This window comes from Monomorium pharaonis, chromosome 4, assembly GCF_013373865.1.
Source record: "Monomorium pharaonis isolate MP-MQ-018 chromosome 4, ASM1337386v2, whole genome shotgun sequence".
NCBI lineage: Eukaryota > Metazoa > Arthropoda > Insecta > Hymenoptera > Formicidae > Monomorium > Monomorium pharaonis.
The window spans coordinates 29,351,500-29,373,953 of NC_050470.1; the positions used below are offsets into that span (position 1 = coordinate 29,351,500).

The window sequence follows — 22,454 nt, forward strand, 5'->3', positions numbered from 1 at the left end:
ACGGTAAGATCAATATCGGGCTAATGTACAAAAGAGGACTACGGTAATCCTTATGAAACAGTGTCTTACGCAGTTCTAAATTTTTAAGCGGGAGTAAAATCACACTTCTCGCGAAAGCGTTTCTGATTAGCGCGTACATACTTGAAACGTGCAATCCGGCGCTTCTGTTTTGTAAATTGAATGCATTATGCTTAAACTTTCTTCTTTTTCACTCACCTTTTATTGTCTTATTAAAATATAAAAGTAGACGTTTCCTCCTAATTGGACTGTTAACGAATGTGTTTGAGTCGACGGACGGAAAACGTGTCCGGCGGAGAGAGAAACTGTAAAATAACAACGTAACTTGTGTTGCGTTATTCACTTTATTTGATTTTAAACGTTCCGTTACGGATTATCATTTCAACATGCGCGTTATAAAATTTACCTTATCAGGTTTCACATTAATTTTATAATAAATCTTTTTACATAATTAACAAAAAAGGCACACATTGTTTAGGTCTTCTCCATATTTATATATAAAGGAATTTAAATAGATTTGCAGGATTAATTAGCCTAATAAAATGTTAGCTGAAGAAAAACAAACTGGTCCATGCTTTCAGCCAGCGTGATTCGTTGTGTAAATCGTCGTTGACCTAATCGCGCGAGACAGTGACATTGGTGCCGCTCTACGTCTCGCATTGCATAAGCATTGAGCATTGTTCCGTTGGAACAACACTAATCATAATTACCCTCATTACCGGCCAAGTAATGCTAGATATTATTCTGGGATATCGTTGACCCCGAGTTTATTTCGCAGACGTAATAAGTCTTTACGATCACCGTAACGATCTCGGGGCAGCCTGTTGTTTCTTAAAAGCGCGCCTTTCAAAAGACAGAAAGACCTTCATTATCTCTCGCTATTTGTGCCGTTAACAGTAATATAATTTTTTCTTCCTCCCTTCCCCTCTTTCTCTCATCCGAGTAGAACCAGTCGGACAAAGATAATCTCGACATCAAAATTATTTCGTATTTGATTTTCCGTCGCCGATTTTATTCCTTACAAAATATCTACAGATTTTTGTTGCGAAATATTTCTAAATTATGTTAAAAAGATATTAAGTAGCACAAAAATAAACATTTTGTAAAACAGTATGACTAGTGTAATTTAGATCACTCAATTACATTTCTGTTTCTAACAAAAAATCTTGGAAGTTTGAAGGGAAATATATCAAAATGAAAATTATGAAAATTGATCGCTGCGCGCGAAAAGGCAGCAAAACAGATTCGCCAATTCCGCAATGGAAAGTTCTACAGTTAAGCCAATTTAGCATACTTCTGTGGAATTAATTAGTTACGTTTAATATGCTAATTAATTTGATATGCCGACGCGCACGCTAGTGAGTTAGAGTTACACGCCAGTGTCTCTTAATATAAATTTATCGCTTAATCTCTTTCCTTGATTACTTTCACTGTTAGTTTCGAAACGACCGACCACGTCGCGTGCCCATAAGTACACGCGATCGATTCCCTTCGGTCCATCTCGTGTGTCATCTGTCTTGCGAACTCATTTCACGTATAATTTTCTACACGCTCGACACGCGTGACGTAACCGATTCACCTCGTCGGCATTCGTGTTGCACAACTCGCGTGTATACGAAATTTTGTCGTCCCCTTTCCTTTTTGCGATCTACAAACCACGCACCTGTATTGATGCCGACGTGCTGGCCGAAAAGGGAAGAGGGCGAAGAGAAGGAACGAGATGTCGATATGCTTTCGGGATCACTTTCACGCACAATTTCGAAATGGATTTTGTCGGGTCCATTTCGTCGAGGCTCCTCCCTTCCGGCAGGCCTCAATTAAAACGATTACATCCGATTCTCCGGCCAGCCGGTGAAATTGCGTACCTTCTTTTCTCCCTCCTCTCTTTTTCTTTCTCTTGCTTTTCCTCTTTCGGCGATTTCGGCTGCTCGCAAAGACAGCCGCCGCGGCTAAAACCGTGCGAGCGCGCGACCGACGGTGAAAGTGGACGAGAGTGGCGTCCAGTCAGTCAGGCTCGCACATTGTGCGCCTCGCAGACGTTTCGCGGAAAGGCACGACTTCCCGGTCTTCCGATTATGCAACTGGTCGGACCAGTTTCGGGGCAGGTCGCCAAATCGACCGTTCCATGGGCGTCGACGAACCAAACGTCCGGTTTATCCGTTTCTGACCGGTTTCCACTTTTGAGCGATTTATGATCGGTCTCTCCCTCCCCCGCTCCTCGCCAGAAGCCTCACGCGTCAATGTTAGCCATTAACATTGCTTAATCCTAGTGTTATCAACGAGAGAGAAACTTTTTCCATCACGATATCTTCTTTCACCAAATTTATCCTTCACCTGTTACCGCTTCATTGCTCTCCATTACGAAAGTGAGAGAGAGAGAGAGAGAGAGAGAGAGAGGAGAAATGGAAATAACATAATTAATCCACAATGTCTCCGTTGCGCAACGCACTCTTCATCATTAATAATAGAAATTACGAGAACCTTTTCGATACATGTAATTTATGATGCCGAAAAATATGATTTGTCGGTGAAAATTATTATTGCCGTAACATATTTCGCTATTACTTGCAGTTATTATAACTGAAATTAACTTCTGTTCGAAGACCGCGATATAATAACATTTACATAATATTCGGTCGAGTTTTCGAACGGCGGCAAGGCGTAACAAATAAAATCACGAGTCCGTACGCATCTTAGGGTAAAGCTGGCGCTTATGCCCGCAGAGTAACCGGGAGAGAAGGGCTATTATGTATTCCCGACAAACAACACGATTTCTCATATTCAGATTAATACGCGGCGGATATCCGTCGAACGGAATACGAATCGCGAGCGCGTAACAAGGTGTGTAACGTCTGATGTATCGTGTGAAGTAATACCGCGCTCGCGTTAAGTAAGAAATTTCAAAACAATTTCAGGATGGAAACTTGGAGTGGCGGCACACACGACGGCGCTTAATTGCGGGGCAATCTGCGATTTCGTAATGGGACGGATCAGGATTCGGAGTAGTCAGGTGCACTGCGGCGCGCTCTTCTTACGGCTCTCGCCGATTTCCGCGATTCCAACGCGAATCCCCGGAGAGTGAATTAGACTCATCGCGATGTATCCGCGTGTATCGTTTCGGTTAATGGAATCTCCTCCGCGCGACAGGAAGCGGACCGACCGGCGTAAATTATTACTTCTCGCGTTACGCAAGGGATGGAATAATTGCACACGCCGCGTCGTTAATTCGACAAGTCGTACGATGTATGCGCGAAAACGCGGGAAATCCATCTGCGTGCTGTGCGTCAGAGGAGACCGCGAGTATTGAAATCGAATATTCCGCTTTCGTCGAGTATATATTACGCGCAGGATGGTATGCGTATCGGGTCCGCTGCGTGTGAGATGATAAGATCGCAGAAATATTTCCGGTCGCGCGCGCGATGAAATGCAGCTAGCGCGCAGCGCGTTGCGCGTACGTATACGTTCGACGCGGTGATGCAAGCGTCTTCCTTTTCGCTCGATTTCCGCGTCTTCGCGTCTTACGCAAGACACGGGCGGACCAGTTTTCTGGACAGGGGCCACCTTTGTGCCGGCAATTACGGGTTTCAGCGACGTTGCCGTTATTGCAAACAATAACGGCTTTCGCGTGAAAGCTGACGTCCTACGCGCTGAAGTGCAAAATGAAAAATCGGACGAGAGAGCGGCCGTGAAACAAAAGGGTTTAATAAGAGCCCGTTATCGTTGAGTTTCGATTTTCTACGTGAGATTGATATTTGCGCCTCTAATCTTATACGTTTCTAATCCGGCCGAGAAAGCGGCTGCTGTCTTTGCGAAGAAATTCAACGTTTGTTTATCATCTTACAAATCTGAATTATATAAGCAATACTGAAATCGTAATTGCTCAAATTCCTTATCAAAATTTATGAGAGACTTTTATCGCTAATTGATAATTTAAATATTTAACGTAATGAGAGCTTCGATGTCCAGACATATCACTCGCCGTAATTTCGAGGAATGCGGTCAAACGGTGGATTAACGTATAATTATGTACGTTTACGCGCTACTTATAGAGATCGTCTCGGAAATCGTTATTCTTATTCACGACTTGCTAATGTCGAAACGAAGAAAAATGCAGCGTGATACGCGCGGGGAATGTCAAGAGATATATTCGAGCGATCTAACGGCAGCGGCGGTAAAAGATGCAATAAAGCGGCCCAAGGGAGGGACACTAAGGCGGTCCGATTGAGTTTACCGGTAATTTGACAGCAAAAGCGCGATTTCACCTGGTACGATTTCGCCGGCTTTCAATTACGCAAGATAAGGGAGCCGCGCGGCCGGCGTGGCTTTTTTCGTCGAGCAGCTTTTGTGCGTGCCAGATAATTCGCGCGGGGAATCCTCTCTCTCCCCGCCGAATATGAAATATTCTCCCTCTGCCCCTCCGTACGTCAACGCCGAAGATAAACGTGCCGCTTCAACGAGCACTCTCTTTGTTACGCGAAGAAAAAAAAAAGAATAAAATTCTATCCGCTCGCTCGTCGAGCGCTGGAAAAAGTAACATCGCAGGACGGCCGAGCCTCGATTTTGCAATCCCGTTAGAAGAACCGGAGCGTACGGAGAAGCAGATACCTTAGAAAATGAAAACTGTTCACCGAGGATGACGTAACGGCTCGGACAATCGAGCGCTATGGCAAAAATTCCGGCGCAATTCTTTTTTTTTCTTTTTTTTTACATAAGTTTATTTGATCAATCAACAGTGAGAGAGGTTAATAGTTACAGGGTGTGAATCACGAGCTGTATACGAGTATACGAAATGATTTATGTACTTGCACCCACGCACGACACACACGACGTTTTCAGACACGCTTTGATACACTTAATTGTAACACTGCGTATAATATTATAACATGACACATATACATATAATATAAACGTATAATATTAATAGTATTACGATTGTACAGATCTACGTAATAATAAGTTTGTAAATTGACAGTGTGACCTTTTTACATCGCGCCAAGCGCGCAGCTTGACGCTCGATCAGAGTGATACTTTTTAGAATACTTGGCAGTAACGACATTTTTATCAAGATATTAACTTGATGCATTCGAATAATTTGACTATTTCCATGTTTACAATTTATCCGGCGATTTTGCAAGTATTTGATATATTTTGGCAGATTAACGATGCAACGAGCCTTCTCCTTGAATTTATTGTCATCAATGTTAGATGATGAATCGGCTACTTGTCGAGTTGTCGAGTTTAATAGAGCGTTGTTAAAACCCAAAGGATCGCCGTGACCCCCGTCGCGATCCAAGATGTGGAGACGAGTGTGCCGCTGTTGTAGTAGAAGCCACTGCCGTAAACCTGCAGACCCGCGGTTTCTATGCTCCTTTTGCAAATGTCTCCGTCTACATGTAACAAATTAACATATCATTAAGTTACATAGTTACGTAATTATCAGAGATATGCGAGTTATTCAGTGCAAATCGAGTCGAATCAGGAAATATTGGATCTCTATGATAAAAGAATATATCGATACTTTTATAAGATGTGTCATATTTAAAAGGATTTTATGTGATACACCTAATCAATTTATCTTTTACAATATAAAAACTTTTTGTAATTATTTTTATATTAAAGTTCCAACCAAATAAGTACGTTGTTAATTAAAAGTCATGTATCATTCGGCATCGGGAAACCGCGATTCGCACGTCTCTAATAATTACATCACGTAATTATAACATTTTTTAAAAATTATTGCATGATAAACGATACGCTGCTTGCACTTTGCGCATTATCGATTGATCAAAACTGCTACATTAACCGAAAGAGAATAACGAGACCATCTATCGGAACAGTGAGATATTCTCTCGATCTTCCAGAGTGAACGTGCTACGAGGATCGCACGAATCTCGTTCGTTTAACGAGGCTCGCTCTAAAATCCCGTAACCGAGATCGACAGCAGTAGGAAGGAGAGTCTCGCGGTGAAGAGTAAAGGGAACCCATGGTCGGTCTTGCCTTTCCCTTCGCGGCTTTTGTTCCCTCGCGAATACTTTTCGGCGAATACGTCGGCACCGTCTCTTTTTTTCGGACCTCGAATCACGTGTCGCCGTTCCGCTCGACCTGTTCGCGCACTTTAATTGAAGGGGCTTGCATCGAGGTATCTTAGGCCTCGCCAGATCGTGATCTCTTACGAACGAGAGACACGAGGGGAAGAAGGAAAATGGAAAACGCTACTCAATAGTAACACGTGTACCTCGTTATCTCGGTACCGGACACAATGCGCTGATATTACTTCATTCAGTTCGCATGACGTATTAACGCGACTTTCCCCTACCAATCGCGCTTGAGAAATTACCAATCGCTTTTATGATTAAGTATTACTGGGAAAAAATTTAATAACATCAATCTTCTCGGGAGAAATACGATAAGATAATTGGTGGCTCACGGCCGCACAGCGCGCGCGCGCGCGCGCGCGTGCACGGAGTATATCGATTCCTTTAAGGATGAAAAGTGATCGATCTTTCAATTATTCCCGGCTATTCTCTCAGTGCGCGTATGAGTCATAGTCCATACTTTTCCTCTCGTCGGTGTATATACATATACGCAATAAAACAACAGCGCGATGTTGTATCAAGTAACGTGAGCCAGCTGTTCCTTTCAATCTTCGCACGTAACGGCATTTAAAACCGCTCAAGGAATCGTTATCATCGGCTCTCGATCGGGAGTTTTGTTTTTTATTTTTTATTCCTTTCTTCCCCCCCCCCCCTCCCCCCGTTATATCGCGCGTTACGACGCGCGTGGACCGTAACCGGAGAAGTTACCGGGCAAAACGAGAACGAAGATCGACCGAAAGTGAAATTATATGACTGGCGCTCCGTGATTTCTTTTTACGTTACGTATGAACCCCCGTACGTATGTTGTACGTCCGCTCCCTCCATTTAACGGGAGGCATCGTCATCATCTCCCCCAAGGAGGAAGAGCCAGCTCCTCCTCTAGCGCGGCCCAAGTTATGCTGGAGCAAACGCAGAAGATTTATGCACCATTTCTTCGCGCCGCGTGCGTTTCGGCTGTAAAATGTATATCGGCGAGGCGGTACGCGCGTATATACGCGCGGATTACGCAAGTATACCTGCGCGCGTCCCCTGCCCCTGGCGCTCAAATTCAGGTTAAGCTAACGATACTAACGGCCGCCTGCATAACCCGTTGCAATCAAGTAAAACGAACTTCTGCAATGCAAATTGGTTGTTCAAAGCGACTCTCTAACATTACGCCGTGTCTTTTCACTTTCCGCGGCTGGAAACATGACGAATATTCCCTACCGTGACTAATCCCGTCTTCCTATTTCGTGATTTGCATTTTTCCTCCGTAGACGGCCCGAGACACCGGCGGCTCGAGAAAAAGTCGACGGTTTCCCTCACCCGTACGGCGGCGCGACGCCTAATCTTAATTTAAAGATCTGCCCGTTCCCGCGGGGAAAGGTGTACTTTCTGCCCGGAATGGCTTCCCGCCTCCGACGAAATCCCCGCGTAACTGGATCGATCGTCCGGCCGTCACGGTGGGAGATCTCATTACATAATATTGCGTAGTCAGTGAAATGATTTCCCGATCACGCGTGCTTCGCAAATCCCGACTGACCGCGCGAACGTGATGATTTCGCTCTCACGCGAGAGCGTCCAACGTCGGCGTGCACGTGCACGTGCGAATTCGCGAATGGACGGATGGTTGGATGAATGCATCGTACTCTTAACGAAGGAAACGAGAGTGCGATCTCGTCGAGAGCCTGTCCCACGATTCTCGTATCGTTTTCGTTCTCTTTCTCTCTCTTTTCTCTCCTCTTCTTTCAGTCTGTCGCTACGTTTACCCTTTCCTAGCTCTCCTCTCCTCTCCTCTCCTGGCGGCCTTTTCCTCGCTCCGCATTGCTCCGTTCTTTCGCAATTTTCCAGTCCCACGGGTCCAGAGCTTTACAATCGGCCGCCTCCCGCCGCCTCTGGTGTCTTTTATCGCGGAAGTAATGTAGACGCCACCGTCTCGTATCGAAAGAAGAAAAACGCCTTTCACGGAGGCGAGAAAGACTCCCGGATGAATCGAGTGATTCGCATCACTCACATTCGGGCTAGCTCTTCCGTCGACGGGCGCGCCGTGCGCGGGTTTCTTCTCTTCCACGAAAGAACAGAGTCGCAAATTCCTCCTGGAACGCGGAACGCGTGTATAGCGTTCTTTTAATTATCGCGTCGATCCTCTCCGTTTTCCCTCTCGCGGGAATGTCGACACTCCTTGATTTATCACGCGCGCATAACGGTTTTACTTTATTTAAGGAGAATTCATAACTTATTCCGCTCGAGATACTCCGCTATGCGCTTTCGAAACGCACCGGCGTAATTTGTGGGATGAGCGCGCGATGTACATATCCGAGTTCTTTCCCTGCGTTTTTCTTTCTTTCTTTTTTTTTTATTTTTATATAACCGGCGTTGAGAATTTGGTAAGATGCACACTCTCCGCTAGGTGCAGACTGTTAATCTCAATAATTTTGCCGTGCAGACGCACACACACACGCGCGCGCGCGCGCCGGATCGTAATTCACAAGTCGAATGTCGTCATGCAATGTACAACGAACATTTGTAACGCTCGCCGGTAAAGTAGCACGTGGGAACTGCAACCTTCAATCTGTTACAGTAGGAAATTGCATAATTTTGCAGCGAGTTACGTCGCGTTACGGCGGTTTTCACGACGTCACCCGAATCGATCCCCGTGGTATCCGGCGCTCTAACAATTATCGTTAATTGAGGGTAAGTGTAACGTATCGTAACATCGACGTAAATCAGCATAAACACTGTCGCAATTCGACCGAACGGCCGAAAAAGAAGAATTTGAATCCATGTAAATTCAAATTTAAACGTCCGGGCCTCCCCTCCCTCTCCCGGCCCCCTTTCAGTTTTCTCACTTACCGTATGACCAGCCGACTACTTCTCCCGTTCTCAAATTCTCGGTCCTCAACCAGTCCTCTAATGGCCGGAAGTACTCCCTAAGAGCGGATCCGTCTAATCTGAACTCGCCGGTGGCTTCTCGCAATGTTTCCTGCCACGGGATGGACGAGCCCCTCTCCATCAATCTCCTGCGAATAAAAACAATCCGTTAGCTTGCGGCTGTTGCTCCATCGAATTTTTTTTACAACGGAACGCTATTGTCTATCAATTTTCGAATATAAGAAATTATTAAAAGATTGAAATATTATTCGGAGAAAATATGAGCGTAACAAATTTTTCATAACTTTTAAAGTAATAATCTGCGAAAATACTAGACGCAGCTCTTTAAAAATTTAACTTAAAGAAATTGTTAAGCTGCAAGTTGTCGGCAAATTTTACCGGATTATTTTAATGAAACTTTCAATGAAATTATTTAAAGAACAAAACCGTCGCTGAATGGTGAGAGTATGTAAGAATGCGCTTTTCTTTATTTAGCGGAAATTGCTGTCCGCTAGACCGTTAGACAAACGGAATGCATGGACTGTGCTGTCGAGAAAAAGAGATTACGCGTCGTATAAAGCGATTACATAAGGGATAATCTTGACGACTCCCGCAGGTAGATTATTATTCGCGTGCATAGTTGTATGGCGCTACACGATATTCACGACTCGAGATTCTTTCATTACCGGACGTGTGCTTTTGCACGGAAACGCGAATACGCCGAGGACGTAAGAAAGAAAGGATAACACGGAATCTGGAAATGGCAAATCAACGACACATGACGTATAATGAAAGCTATAATAATATTTTATATATTTTATATATTTATATTTTAATATGTATAACACGTTATTTTTTTAACTGTATACTTAAATGCAAAGAGGATAAAATGATGACTTTAAAGTTTGTCGATTTTTTAAAATTTCTCTGATGATATGAAATAATCGGTTATTTTTAGATTTAATAAAAACCTGTTGTGAATAAGTAGAGAATTAAGTTAAAGTATTTATGCATTAAAATTAAATATAGAAAATACTTGAACTTGAATTCAATTATATTTAATTAAAATACATAAGTATTTGAATTGAAGAAATTTAATCACGTTGAAAAATTTAGTCAAATTTAATTAAATTAATAACTTTTCCAGCGCAAAAAATTACTAACACACAATAAGAAAATTCAACAAAGGCATTATGCAATAATAATTTAAACCTGATCGTTTAATCATTTGCATTTTAATTCCGCTGTCGCGATTTGACGACTCTATCTGTTGGGTTCTTCCCTCTAATTTGTTCTCTGCGCTAACTCCGACATGCCGTACATAATCCATTTCTTCGACAAATCATTTTCAACACGATTTTAATCTGCGCGGGCGATAATTTCGCGTTATGGCGACGCGGAATGTTATAGCGGAATTTATTACGGTGCGCCGTAATTTAATTTAAAATTCCACGAAGAATTTATGCCAACACCAATGTCGTACCTTCGACAGGTAAGAGTTACTTAATTGACACAGCCATCATATCATGCCATATTTTAGACACTGACACTTTATTTTAAACCCTGACCTATAATATCTCGATAGTAACTTTTACCTCTTCGCTACTCTGAAACGTAAAAATATAACTTCTGGAAATAGCATGAAAGATACACGGAAATATTTCATCTTTTTTTTTAATAGATCGGCTTGTTTCCTCGTACTACAATATATGTAAACAACGCTTTTTTAGGCGTTCAGTTATAAAATCGGGTATTTTAATTTCAGGCATAGGTCACGATTCGAAAGCGACATCGCAGACTTTCCAGAATGAAAAAAGATTATAAACACTTTTTATTCTCTCCTACTTTGTATTCCGCGAGATAAAAAATACAATCCCCCCCCTCCTCCCTCCTCAAAACGGTAAAAGGATACAGACATCCGTTGCAACATATTGTCCCGGCGCTCTTCCCAAATTAATTAATACGCAAATTTAATCGGATAAGCAGGACAATGTGCCTCAACCGTCGGGATGATCGATCGCAAATGAATTCAGATTAGGCCATCGACACTGTCGGGCGATCGGACGATCGTCGCCTGAGCCGCAGGTAACGCGCCGATCTAAGATTAAACGGCTTCGAAGGCGATGCTCCGCGGTCCCTGAGAACTGGTGCACGGTGCCAACGGAGGCGCGCTGTTTAGACGCGCGGCGATTATGCAACGGTGGCAGCATGGTATCCCGCGCTGATCGGCGAATCGATCAACGAAACTCTCGCAATTCTTTTCCCTTATGCATAATCGCGGCGTATCGCGGCGACGTTACAGCGCAACGTTCACTAAGTGGATTAACGGGTTCTTAACTACGACCGGACTTGTTTAAAACGCGTTTCGTGAGCGTATGAAACGTTTGCCGCGCAGATCTTTTTCTGTACGGACAATGCGAATTAACGCGCTCAACTTGCATTCCCTTTTTATTTGGTTCACCGCGCGGCGGTTTACGACGACTTTTTCGCATATCTTTTATGTTTACTTTTTCTAGAATTATTATATCGTTATATAACATAATCGATAGATCTTTAATTAACTACATGTCTGATTAACGTGTTAATTGATACGTTATAGAATATAATTGAAAGGATATAATTATATTCTGGTCTCATTTTGTGTCACACACACTTAATGCATGTCCGCGAAACCATCGGACCGAACGAGGGAGACAATATTTATTCCACGCGCGATCGTTTTCAGGGCCGAATTCGTCTGTTACATCACGGCAGTCTGTACGATGGTGCAACTGCAGCGATTTTACGTTACTAAAAAATGCAACCGACGGGTAACGTCATCGACTGCAATCGCAGTCGAGAGAAAGAGAGAGAAAGAGAGTTTCTCGCTGACATCAATTCCACCGTCAATCCGTTTCCGGTTACCCGTACGGAATAAGAAATGTGCATCGCCTCCCGGAGAACGATTCGATTGGTTAAAAACATCTCGATATATCACGAAAAGGTCGATTTTTCCCTTCGCCTCACTACCCCTTTCTCTCTTTCTCTCTCTTCAGTTTTGAGCCGTAATTTATATCGATCACATAATTTCCGGTGTTCGGCACGTAGGCGAAATCGGTACTTTCCTGTCGACGAGCGATGCATTTCGCAAGCACTGGCAAGATGCTGCGAGGAGGCGAACGTTTTGCCGATGAGGTGCATCAGCGAGCAAGTGTATAAACTTATCGCGAAAGTATAATAAAAAAGCAGAAGCATCTGACAGAATTATTTAATTTAAGAATACCGAATTTTCAAGATTAGTTGAAACTTTTGTAAAATTTACTGCCGTTATTAACTACGTCTATAATAATACACATCTAGCTAATTGTACTTAATAATACTTTTAACCCATTGTTGGAATTTTTAAAGCACTGCATTTGAAACCATCATTATTTTTGCAAAACGGAGTCTTTCGTGTGACAAAGTATAATATTTAAAATAAACATCTCTCTCTAAATTCAAATACAATATCTGTAGTTTTGTAAGAGAAATTCTTATTAATTTTTTAATGACAAGTTACTGGAGATTAAAGAAGACGATTTAGCATAAACAAAAAGAGATGACAAATTTCAAGTTTTACGTAGAAATGAGAGATTGAACGGTGAAAGTACGCTGAAAGGATCCACAATAATGCTGAATTACCATAAACGGACGGATGTGTAACGGCGAGTTAAAACGGATATGATTGCGCTCTCATTGTCGGTCATTTAAATCGTGTTTTGGTTTCTGTGATCGTGGGCAGGGGCGATTTCATGCATTCAGAAGGCTCCGAGGGAACGGTTACGTAGCAGTTACTGTCAATTGCATTCAAGGCGTAAATGTTGTACAGTATACCGCAAAATCTTTTTCCTGCCATTTTCTCGAGCGCGGGACGGCACTTTCAAACGATTCCTTTCCGATTCTCCTCCGTGGCGCGATCGTCCGTGGCGTCCAAGGACGAGATATCAATTTGCATTTGCGTTTATTTAAATTACTGGCGTCAGCGTGTTAGCGAATACATAAGTCAATCGCGATGTCGCACATGTTTTTGCAATTCAGAAAATTAATACATTGATCAAGTAACATTGATGAATATAATGAATACAGTAATACCGATGGATCTAATATAAATATAAAGTATAAATAAATAATGTAATCTGTTGAATAATTCCAAGCGGAACTTTACTATAAACCTTGACCAGAAAACTGATGTCGCGCTACTTAAAGTTGCTAATTAAAAACTTGTGAAATAAAATCGTCTTCATTAAAAGAGATGTGAATTCCCCACGTATAAGGATCAAGCTGATAAAACGAAATAATCTCTTTACAACATTTTTGAACACGTGGCGATGAAATTTTATTTTAAGTTTATTTTAGATTTTATATATCAAAAATACATTTAATTTAAATGAGTTTAAAAGTATAATTAAATTGAGGTATCGCAGTTATTTTTTGCGTTTTATTCGAAAAATTATTTGCAAAGAGATTTGTAAAAAATAAGAATCACATTAAAAGATATTTTTTAAATTAAATATAACATTAGGAATAATTTTTGTAAAAATTAAATTTTTAGTTATTTAAATTAGTATTTTAAAAGTAAATTGCTTGCAATATTAAAATTGCTATATATTATAATAATGATTATTATTATATTTATTATTATTATTATATAAGAATGAAAATATAAAATTATAAGAAGAATGAGTATATAAAATTGCATTCTTTTTCCTTAGATTTCGTAGGTGCTCGAGTACATCGCGTGCTCGATTCTGCAAACAACAATCTGGGTCAATTTATTCGCGAATTTTAAAGAGTATCGGCTATCGATGGTACGAGTTCTCCATCCGCGTGCGACGCCCTCGAATCTCGCGGTGGTGAAAACGGAAGTGTGACGCGTAACAGTGCGTCGTCGCATTCTCTTTGCGCGCCACACTCTCTCGCGCCACATGCATGTCATATTTTTGCTTTTTCTTTTTTTTTTTGTTTACTTTTCTTCTTACCGCGCTTTCGCAATCGGCGCGGCAGTGAAGCGAGAGTTCGAGATCGTCCTTCGATCGCAGGAAGCCGGCGCGCGATCTTCGATCTTCGTACGGTGAATGATCCCTGGCTGATTTTCCGTTTGGATGCCGACAGCGTTCGTGCTGCGCGAACGAGCTGCGTGTCGACCGCGGGTTTCAGCAACGAGCGAATATTGTAACGATAAAATATAGTCGAGAATTATAATGTGAAATTTAATTCGTTTTACCGCGACTCATTAATCACTCATCACGGACGAGTCCGTTGGAAATTCCCCCCCGTTTCTTCACGTCCACTCAACGACTGCTCGCGACACTTTTAATGATCAAATCTAATATTAATTTACAAATCTCTCGTCCGAGATTCCACACGCAATTCGATATTGCGTTATAGCGCGCTCGTATATAACGCGGTTAAATTTTATATTCTATCGAGATTAATTTAGCTCTTCCACGAAAAGCACTTTATTGCAGGATGCCTCCGGGAACTTTGGCCGGCCGCCAGGAGATTTCGATCTACGAGCCCGACCGACTTCTCGAACGCGGAACAATTCTTATCGCGAGTTTCCGCTCGCCGAGGAGAGGATCATGCAACTTTCCACGTCTATAAAACTTCGCCCGCGCGTTACGCCTGCAAATATTGCGAGCACGAACGAACGTTCGCGGGGACTCTCAGCCCGCGCGAGTGTGTTTATCGTAAAAGAGAGAGAGAGAGAGAGAGAGAGAGAGAGAGAGAGAGAGAGAGAGAGAGAGAGAGAGAGAGAGAGAGACGGGAGCGTTTCTAAACATAAATTATCGCGTTAGAATAAAACCGTTGCCGCCTGATGCTTTTTGTCATTTTATGTAACTCTTTAACGCGAGCGCGATTTCGTAACCGCGAGAGGAAACACGGGCGTTTCGTTTGTACGTAAGTGCGTATGTATCGCACTCCTTTCCTTGCGGTAATAAATGACGGTCCCGGGAATTTGCGTCTCTCTTTCTCTCTCTCTCTCTCTCTCTCTCTCTCGCTCGCTCTCTCTTGCAATTTTTATTACGTGCGTGGCATCAGCTTTTCACCATCTTATCTTTCGAGCGCGCTTTCTGAATTTCATCGCTTGAAATATTTCGCATCGAGCCGACGAAGGTCGAGTTTTTGGAACAATTATAAATTCTAATGAAACAAGCGTCTCCGGTTATGCGAGCTATCTCTCGCTCTCGACTGACCAGTACCTTTCGCAACATATGAAAAACTGCTTTTACATGTACAAAAAAAAAGTCCTTTCATGTATTTTATTATTACTTTTTAACGAATATGGAAATTGTATTACACGTTTCACGTCGCGCATGCATTTATCGCAAAAGAACTTTTACCCACGTAACCACGCCAGAGATTATATAAATATCGATATGTGTAATATCAATACTTGTGGTGATTATAAACGCCCGTGTTTTTGCAGTTTTACCAGTTTTACGTCGGTTTGATTACGTGTGTCTGCCGTTCCGCGAACCAAGATCCACAATCTCTCTCTCTCTCTCTCTTGGCTATCAGCGCTCGTTATTATCATCATCATCGTGTGTTGATTAAAGTTGATTTAAATTGTAAAAAGGACGCAATAATGTCGAGAGGAGAGACAAGTAACGTCCGGCTGGCACCGGCGAAACTGCATAACGCCGAACGGAGATTTCCCTCTCGTTGACCCAGATAGCGTCCAGCGCGGTCCGTCGAGAAGGCGATCGAGATCGCCGATCGCCTCGCGAGGCGATCAATGAAATTCAATGTGGATCGATCGCGTGAATTGTTTGGCTTGGCTTCGGGCGCAAGTGCAAGCGAGTTAATAAAGCCGCCGTGTCAAAATCCCCGCGCGTGTCTTGCACGGTAGGCTCGGCCGCGATACCAATCTCAACAATAAGCATCATTACCGTGTGGCACGCATCTTGCAACACACACACACACACACACACACACACACATTCTAGCAGGGAAGGAACACGATCGCGGCGCTCGCGTGTATAATGTGCGCCCCGTGATCAACGACGCAAGACCGCAATCCCCGGGCGCCGAACGAGCGCCGCGAAACCTCGGAAACCGTGCCACGTATAAACATATAGAAGACGCCACTAAGCGCTAAAAGACGACCGCTTAGCACCACCTTTCTCGAGGCAGTTAGCCGTGTTATTGCGCGTTATATCACCGTGTGTACATTGCCCATATTTAATCTAACGATTTATCAACCGTTTGTAAGCCGCGGTTTTTATTGTTCGGCGGGAAGTTACGAGATACAGTTTCGCAGAAAAAAGGACGGCCGTTGGCAAATTTAACGGCCTAAAACAATTGCAACGCGTAAATATTGCACACGATAATAAAATAATTAGAAATCTCTTCATTACATTTGAATTTTAATGTGCCGAATCGCATTTATATCTAGGTAAAAAAATTGTAGTAAAAAGGAGAACAATAAAATATGTATTATGAAAACCGTGAAAAATAATACAAAAGTTTTGTACAGACAAACTCTCTCGGCAATTTACATTCTTTAATGAATTCAAGCCGCGGTCGGTAGTCAGCTTCTTGTCTTGGCGAGCGATCATTTGAAGGATATTCACACGAGAATAAACGTTGTGCAGACACGCAATTATAAGTGTCGAAATCGTCTTAGAGATTTCATGCTCCATATTCCAAATATAGTTAACGCGAGAAGCATCGTAAAGAACGCGATTGTGTAAGCGATTAAATTCCAAGTTCAACTGGACGCTCCTGGTGATGATATAAAGCTAAATTGTTAGGCTTTGGCAGGCCTAGTCAGAAATAAACTGCAATCCGCTTTCGAAAAATCAATGGTAAAAAGAAGATACGATATACACTTTTTATGTAGCTGTGTCGTACGTGTACAATGCAGATAGTGCATATATGTTATCAATTCAAGTTTTTTTAATGATACAGCGAGAGGTGATAAAAAAAAATTATGACTACATTGCTTAACGCACTAGCATGTTATATAATTTTTTTTCAACGGATAGGACTTAATATTCTATCCGTTTCTTAGTCGTGATCGGCGAAATATTAGCCGGCAACAAAATCTTCTTTCGTCTTTTCAGGAAGTATCAAGATTCTGTGCCCATCACGCGTGCATTAGCTTTGCGTAAAAAATTTTAACCTTGAATCTTAAAGAGATTCAGGGGGACAAAATGTCAAGACCCGGAATAAGAGGCAACGATCGAATTCGCGACTCCGCCTCTGCGAGATTCCGCGAGATTCTTGACATTTTGGAATGGTAATCTGGCTCCGGCTGTATGGTCACCGGGTTAAATCGAGTCAAGAACGTTTCATTTCTAGAATCGGGTATAATTAGCAGGTTTTGAAAGCGAAATGGGCGATAAACGTAGCTGCCTTTGGAAGTTCCATTAAACCGTAACATTAATTAAATATAATTATGATATAGCTGTAGCCCTTAAGAAAAAGAAACTGATTAGCTGTAAACTGATAATGTTAAAGTAATTTGCTTCAGTAACTTGTAACGTTTTATCTTGTAACGTTTGATAATCAGTGACTGTATAGTCAGTTATTGATAATATTTTTCAGTTAATGTTCAGTTGTATAATAGTGACTAGTTTTTTACCGTATCTCATAAAATTGTTTCAATATATTAATTGTTATTTATCAGTTAACGCCCAATTTTTAAAAATCAGTTTTGTCGAATTTTTTCTTAAGGAAGGCAATATATATCAATCAATTTTAAATATTTCGACATGCTGCAATCTTTATTTAAAAATATTGCAAATCTAACTTTTTCAAATGTTTCTGTGCATCAAGGCAAAGAGCCGTGCAACAGATAACAATGAAGTCGCAGTATCATTGAGCGATTTCCTTCATCCTGCTTCCTTTCTCTCGACGTTGTGTCACTCTCCGTGATCCATATTTTTTCTATTCGACCTAGATTACACGGCAATTTTTCAATTTATAGACACTTCACATAATCTTCGGTCTTCTCAAAATGCGCCAACATTTTAACGCAACGCCCTGAACATTTCTCAATCATTATTCCAAATACGTGTCACGTAAATTAAAAAATTCCGTGCCATTATCTTTTTTCTTCAATTACAGGTAATTAACGTTCGTCGGCGTCATCGCGGGTGACTCAAACAAATTGTCGAGTTACATGTATATTTATACCTGTGCACTTTACGAGGCTTTAATATACATCATTTAACCGGTAAAAGAGAAGCGGTACTCGAGCGTTTTTCTGCTTGCCTCGCGCACCCGCGTTATGTTATCTTGCCGGACATCGAAATAATGGGGCTTGAACCGGCGACGTGCAATTTTTCTCAATCGTCTTGAAAAATCACGACGCGACATGAGAAACGCCCGGCATCGTTTTTTCGGGATCTCGAGCGTTTCCGTTTTGCATCCGCGAGGCCGGCCGGTCGCGATCGATCATACACGTTTGCTTTCGTGTGCCGCAAAGAAACGCACCGTTGCGAAAACACGTGGACATATACAGGAGGGCGAGGGTACACGTTGATTATATTATTGAAAGGCCGGTTATTAAAAGACGCGGGCCTTTACACGCCTGCGGATTTGCGCAAGATGTGGCGTAATAAAAAATGACGCGGAGACGCGGCTCCGTCCGGTTAAGTGCACGATAATTTAACATTTATTGAGAATCTTTCGAGTCTCACCCCAGGATCCTGCCGGCCGCTGGACTCCTGTAGAAGTCGCATCTGTGCAGCGGCCTCCTCGGATTATCGACCTCGGACCTCTGTCCCGCGGCCTGGCACAGCGAGCGGTACAGCTGGAACTGGAGGACCCCAGCCACGAAATTTCTGTAAAATATGAGAGAAAGCTAATTAGCTTATAGCCATGCCTCTTGCACGTGAAGCTGAATCAGCGCCTTGTACGCTCTCGCTGCGCCGCGAGAAGTATATTATATTACAGTGCGGGGGCAATCTCGAACAGCATAAAATATCCCGATAATGCGAAAAGTTGACGGCCATTCGTTACGTCAATAGGCCCCTTTCTGTCGTGTTTATTCAATTAACTGGACTTTATAATATGCAACATTGAAGGATATTAACGCGGCTCGAAAAATATATCGATAAAACAAGATAAAGAGAAGTCCGTAAAAGTCCGTTTTACAGAGAATTATGCAAGTTTGATAACGAAATATGTAAAATAAATAAAAAGATTATTTCAACAAATGTGTTATCTTAATTATATATATATTTTTTTTTGTTTATTACAAGGTATCGAAGAGGGGAATTAGATCGAGCGATCCGTTTATTCATGCCTGATCTAGATTCAAGTCGAAACGGTTCTAAAGATAGACGATGCAGTGGTCATGTCCAATTTTCGTGAACCTTGAGGGGGCCCACCTTCAAGGCCAGTGTCAATGAGGTCGGCGGGGAAATTACGGGAGAATCTCGGTTTCTATGAACCTAAGCGACATGACGATACTCTCGCTTTTATTGCGCGCGCGTAGACTGGCATTGCCGTCAGGTATATAGCGGAGAAAGAGAGAGAAAGAGAAGACGCTCGGCAATAAACCGGTAAACATGCTGCCGTTTCACCGAGAGGCTCTTCATCGGCAACGACCTTTACGTAATACCGTCGTCGTCCAGGCGATCCACCCGGGCGACCGCGGCTCGGAATTACAGCCGTTATTTCCGACACTTCCACTTTCCACGACTGATGTCGCGGTGCTCTCGCCGCCCGCTGACCAACCGGGTCTCCCGTCGTTGTTTGAAAATACGCGAAGGTGTCGTAACGCGCGTGACGTCTGTGGATATATTACATTACATATGCGCGTGTCGCGGCCGCCGCGTGAAGTCATCGACGAAATTAATGAAATCCCATGATTTCCCAGGCTAAGTGTAAATACACTTCAGGAAGGAACGGCGCAGCCTATAAACCACCCACGCGCGCCGTCCCGGATTCATTACGTTGGGAAACGTTTAACTCCGCACGATGTCGGTTTTATAATCAATTTTACAACCGGCGCATAAATAAATCGCGCGTCTCTATTAATTATGATACCTCTGATTATAAAGCGATATCATAATTGCGCATCACTTTGCTCTTTGGCGCAGACGCGAAATTTACGTGCGAGAAAGAAAGAGAAAGAGAGACGATTACCGTAATGCCAAAATTCAGATGCAGCGCGGATAATCCGGCCGGTCGTCGGAATAATAAAATTCAGCATAAATTTTCTTGCGAAATCCTCGCCACCTGATTTCGCAGTTGCGGCCGTTTTTACTGGCAAATTTCATCGATTAATCTTTCTTGCGCGCGCGTGTATGTGTAGGTGTGCGTATGTGTGTGTCGGCCCACACTTCACGCGGGTGGGCGAGCGCATCGAAATAGCGTCGCGGGGGTGGCAAAACGAGGCGTTGAGTATTTTCAAGGAGGGAAGAAAGAATCGTCCCGCGAGAGGAAAACGCGATTGGGTTGCACGGTTGAACGGAGTCGAGGTGAGACCTTCGCCCTGAATGACAGGCATTGTTACAGACGGCCTCGAGCATTTCGATGCAGTTTTTCAGTATAGAAAACGAAAGTCTCGCCACGAGAAACTTGATCGAATCGGAGATACGAAGCGTTCTTCCCTCGTTAGTATAATTAGTCGCCAGAAGAGAGTGAACGTATGACGTAACAAGGTCAAAACCGATTGATCGGAATAGACGACGAGAAATTAGGACACGAGCAATCAAACATTTTTATGTAAACTGCTTTTATGTAAACTAATCCTGGTAATCAACGTGTGTGTGGATCCTTAATTAACTTTTTTACGGAATAAATGCATTTCAAATATCGAAAACTCCGCGCTCGCCGTCAGATTCGCTTTCTCTCATTCCAATTCAAATTCTACCGTCTTTTCTTTCACAGAAAATCAGTCGCCTCTGTGTGTCAGGGATATTACGAAACTCCACTTTCGAGAGAGCTTTTGCCTCCGGTCCGAACGAGCGCTCGCCATTATTGTTACATGACGAATTAAAGCGCGCGAAATTGTATCTCTCGATGTGGAAAAGGAAAGAAAAATGTAATCTCTCTTCCTTCATTCCCCATTGCGGAACGCGCGCGTCGCTTTCGCCCGCCAGAAAAGGAACTTGTAACCCCCGAGCGCCGCGCACGGGGATTTCCGCGAATAACTCCGTTCCGCGTAGTACCATTTACTGGGTGGAGTTGATACAATACCGCGTGTCGCGTAAGGTGATCACGTCCCGTAGATAATGCGCCGGTAAACATCGACATACTTGGCCGCAGGCGTGGAGGAGGAAAACGGAACTTTGCTGGCCGATCAGAGCGGGATCACGACGTGGACCGCGTGGTCTCTCGAAAGGGTGCACCCACGCGAGAGATCGGTGGGAGATAAGTTCTACGGTGCCACAAGTGCACGTATACGCTATTACGTGGCGCCGCGCGAGAAGGTGAGGACGAAAACGGAACGGCAATGACGAAAGGGAGAGAGAGAGAGAGAAAGAGCGAGAGGACGGATGATGACGTTGAGCCGCGCGCGATTCGCGTGACCGTTGCAGTCGATCGCCACGAAAAATGACGTATTGAACGGCACGTAGCTGAAACGCCGCGTTATATGCGTTGCGTCAGTGCGATCGCCGCGGCGACAGGGGAAGGATACTGAAGGAAAATGAAAGGAAGTGCAATTCGAGAAATTGCTCTGATCTGTGGTAATTTGTCGGGTTAAATGTCAATTAATTGATTAAGTTTTCTTCCTAAACCGATTAATAATACATAACGGATTGGGATTCGATAGTTTGAAGCGTCACATAAATCTGAAATCACGATTAAAATAATGAAATGGAAAAAGCGTTTCCATAGCTTCGACTGGCGAATCGCAAGCGATTCGGAAGCGGCAGTGTGGTAAGCGGGAAATTTACAACGTCGAAGACACACCGGGGAGACCCAGACGTAACGTTGGTATGCGAATTGTGCATTCTTGCAGGAGAACACGGAATCGTAGGAAAGGAAAATTAGTATAATTTACTGACGGAGAGAGAAACCAGGTTGGCATATGTCAATGTCCTACATGCACACGTGTAGCTTGTAATTTATCGTGGATACGCATTAAAACGAGCGTCGAAAGATATAGATATATATCGATCCAGCTCTTGGTGAGAATATATTACACGATTCTCTCATGTTTCGTGATCGGATACACAATAGGTCGCGCACAGTTTATGGCGCACAACAAAATACCGAGTTTTTCGCAATCGAAGATTGCGATTGCGTTTCGATGGTTACGATTCAATCCCCCCGGAAGGGCTCCGTTGATTTCCGTTCCTAGTCGCGAGGTGTATTTCTACCTCGACGCGCGGTAAAAGTTCAAAACTCATTTCGTGCGCACTTTAACTGTATTTCGAAACGGGGCAATCCCGGGAATGGGAAATCGACAGGATGTCGTCAGATGGATCGCGTTAGACGTAACACCAAAGTCGATAAAGACCTGACTTTTGACGAAATTTTATTTGACTCGTATTGACGTAATAAATC

At 43.1% G+C, this 22,454-nt stretch overlaps 1 protein-coding gene across 1 annotated transcript in view; it reads right to left on the reverse strand.

The window, feature by feature from the left end:
* Window positions 1-343: 343 nt before the first annotated feature.
* LOC105838565 (angiotensin-converting enzyme) overlaps window positions 344-22,454 on the reverse strand; it is a 57,966-nt gene continuing 35,855 nt past the window's right edge. Inside the window, exons 11-13 of the mRNA XM_012684219.3 lie at window positions 18,632-18,775; window positions 8,946-9,112; window positions 344-5,405 (exon numbers count right to left, since the gene is read on the reverse strand). Of these exons, the coding sequence (XP_012539673.1) occupies window positions 5,257-5,405; window positions 8,946-9,112; window positions 18,632-18,775 (460 nt within the window). The 3' untranslated portion in view covers window positions 344-5,256. The remainder of the gene's footprint in view (window positions 5,406-8,945; window positions 9,113-18,631; window positions 18,776-22,454) is intronic.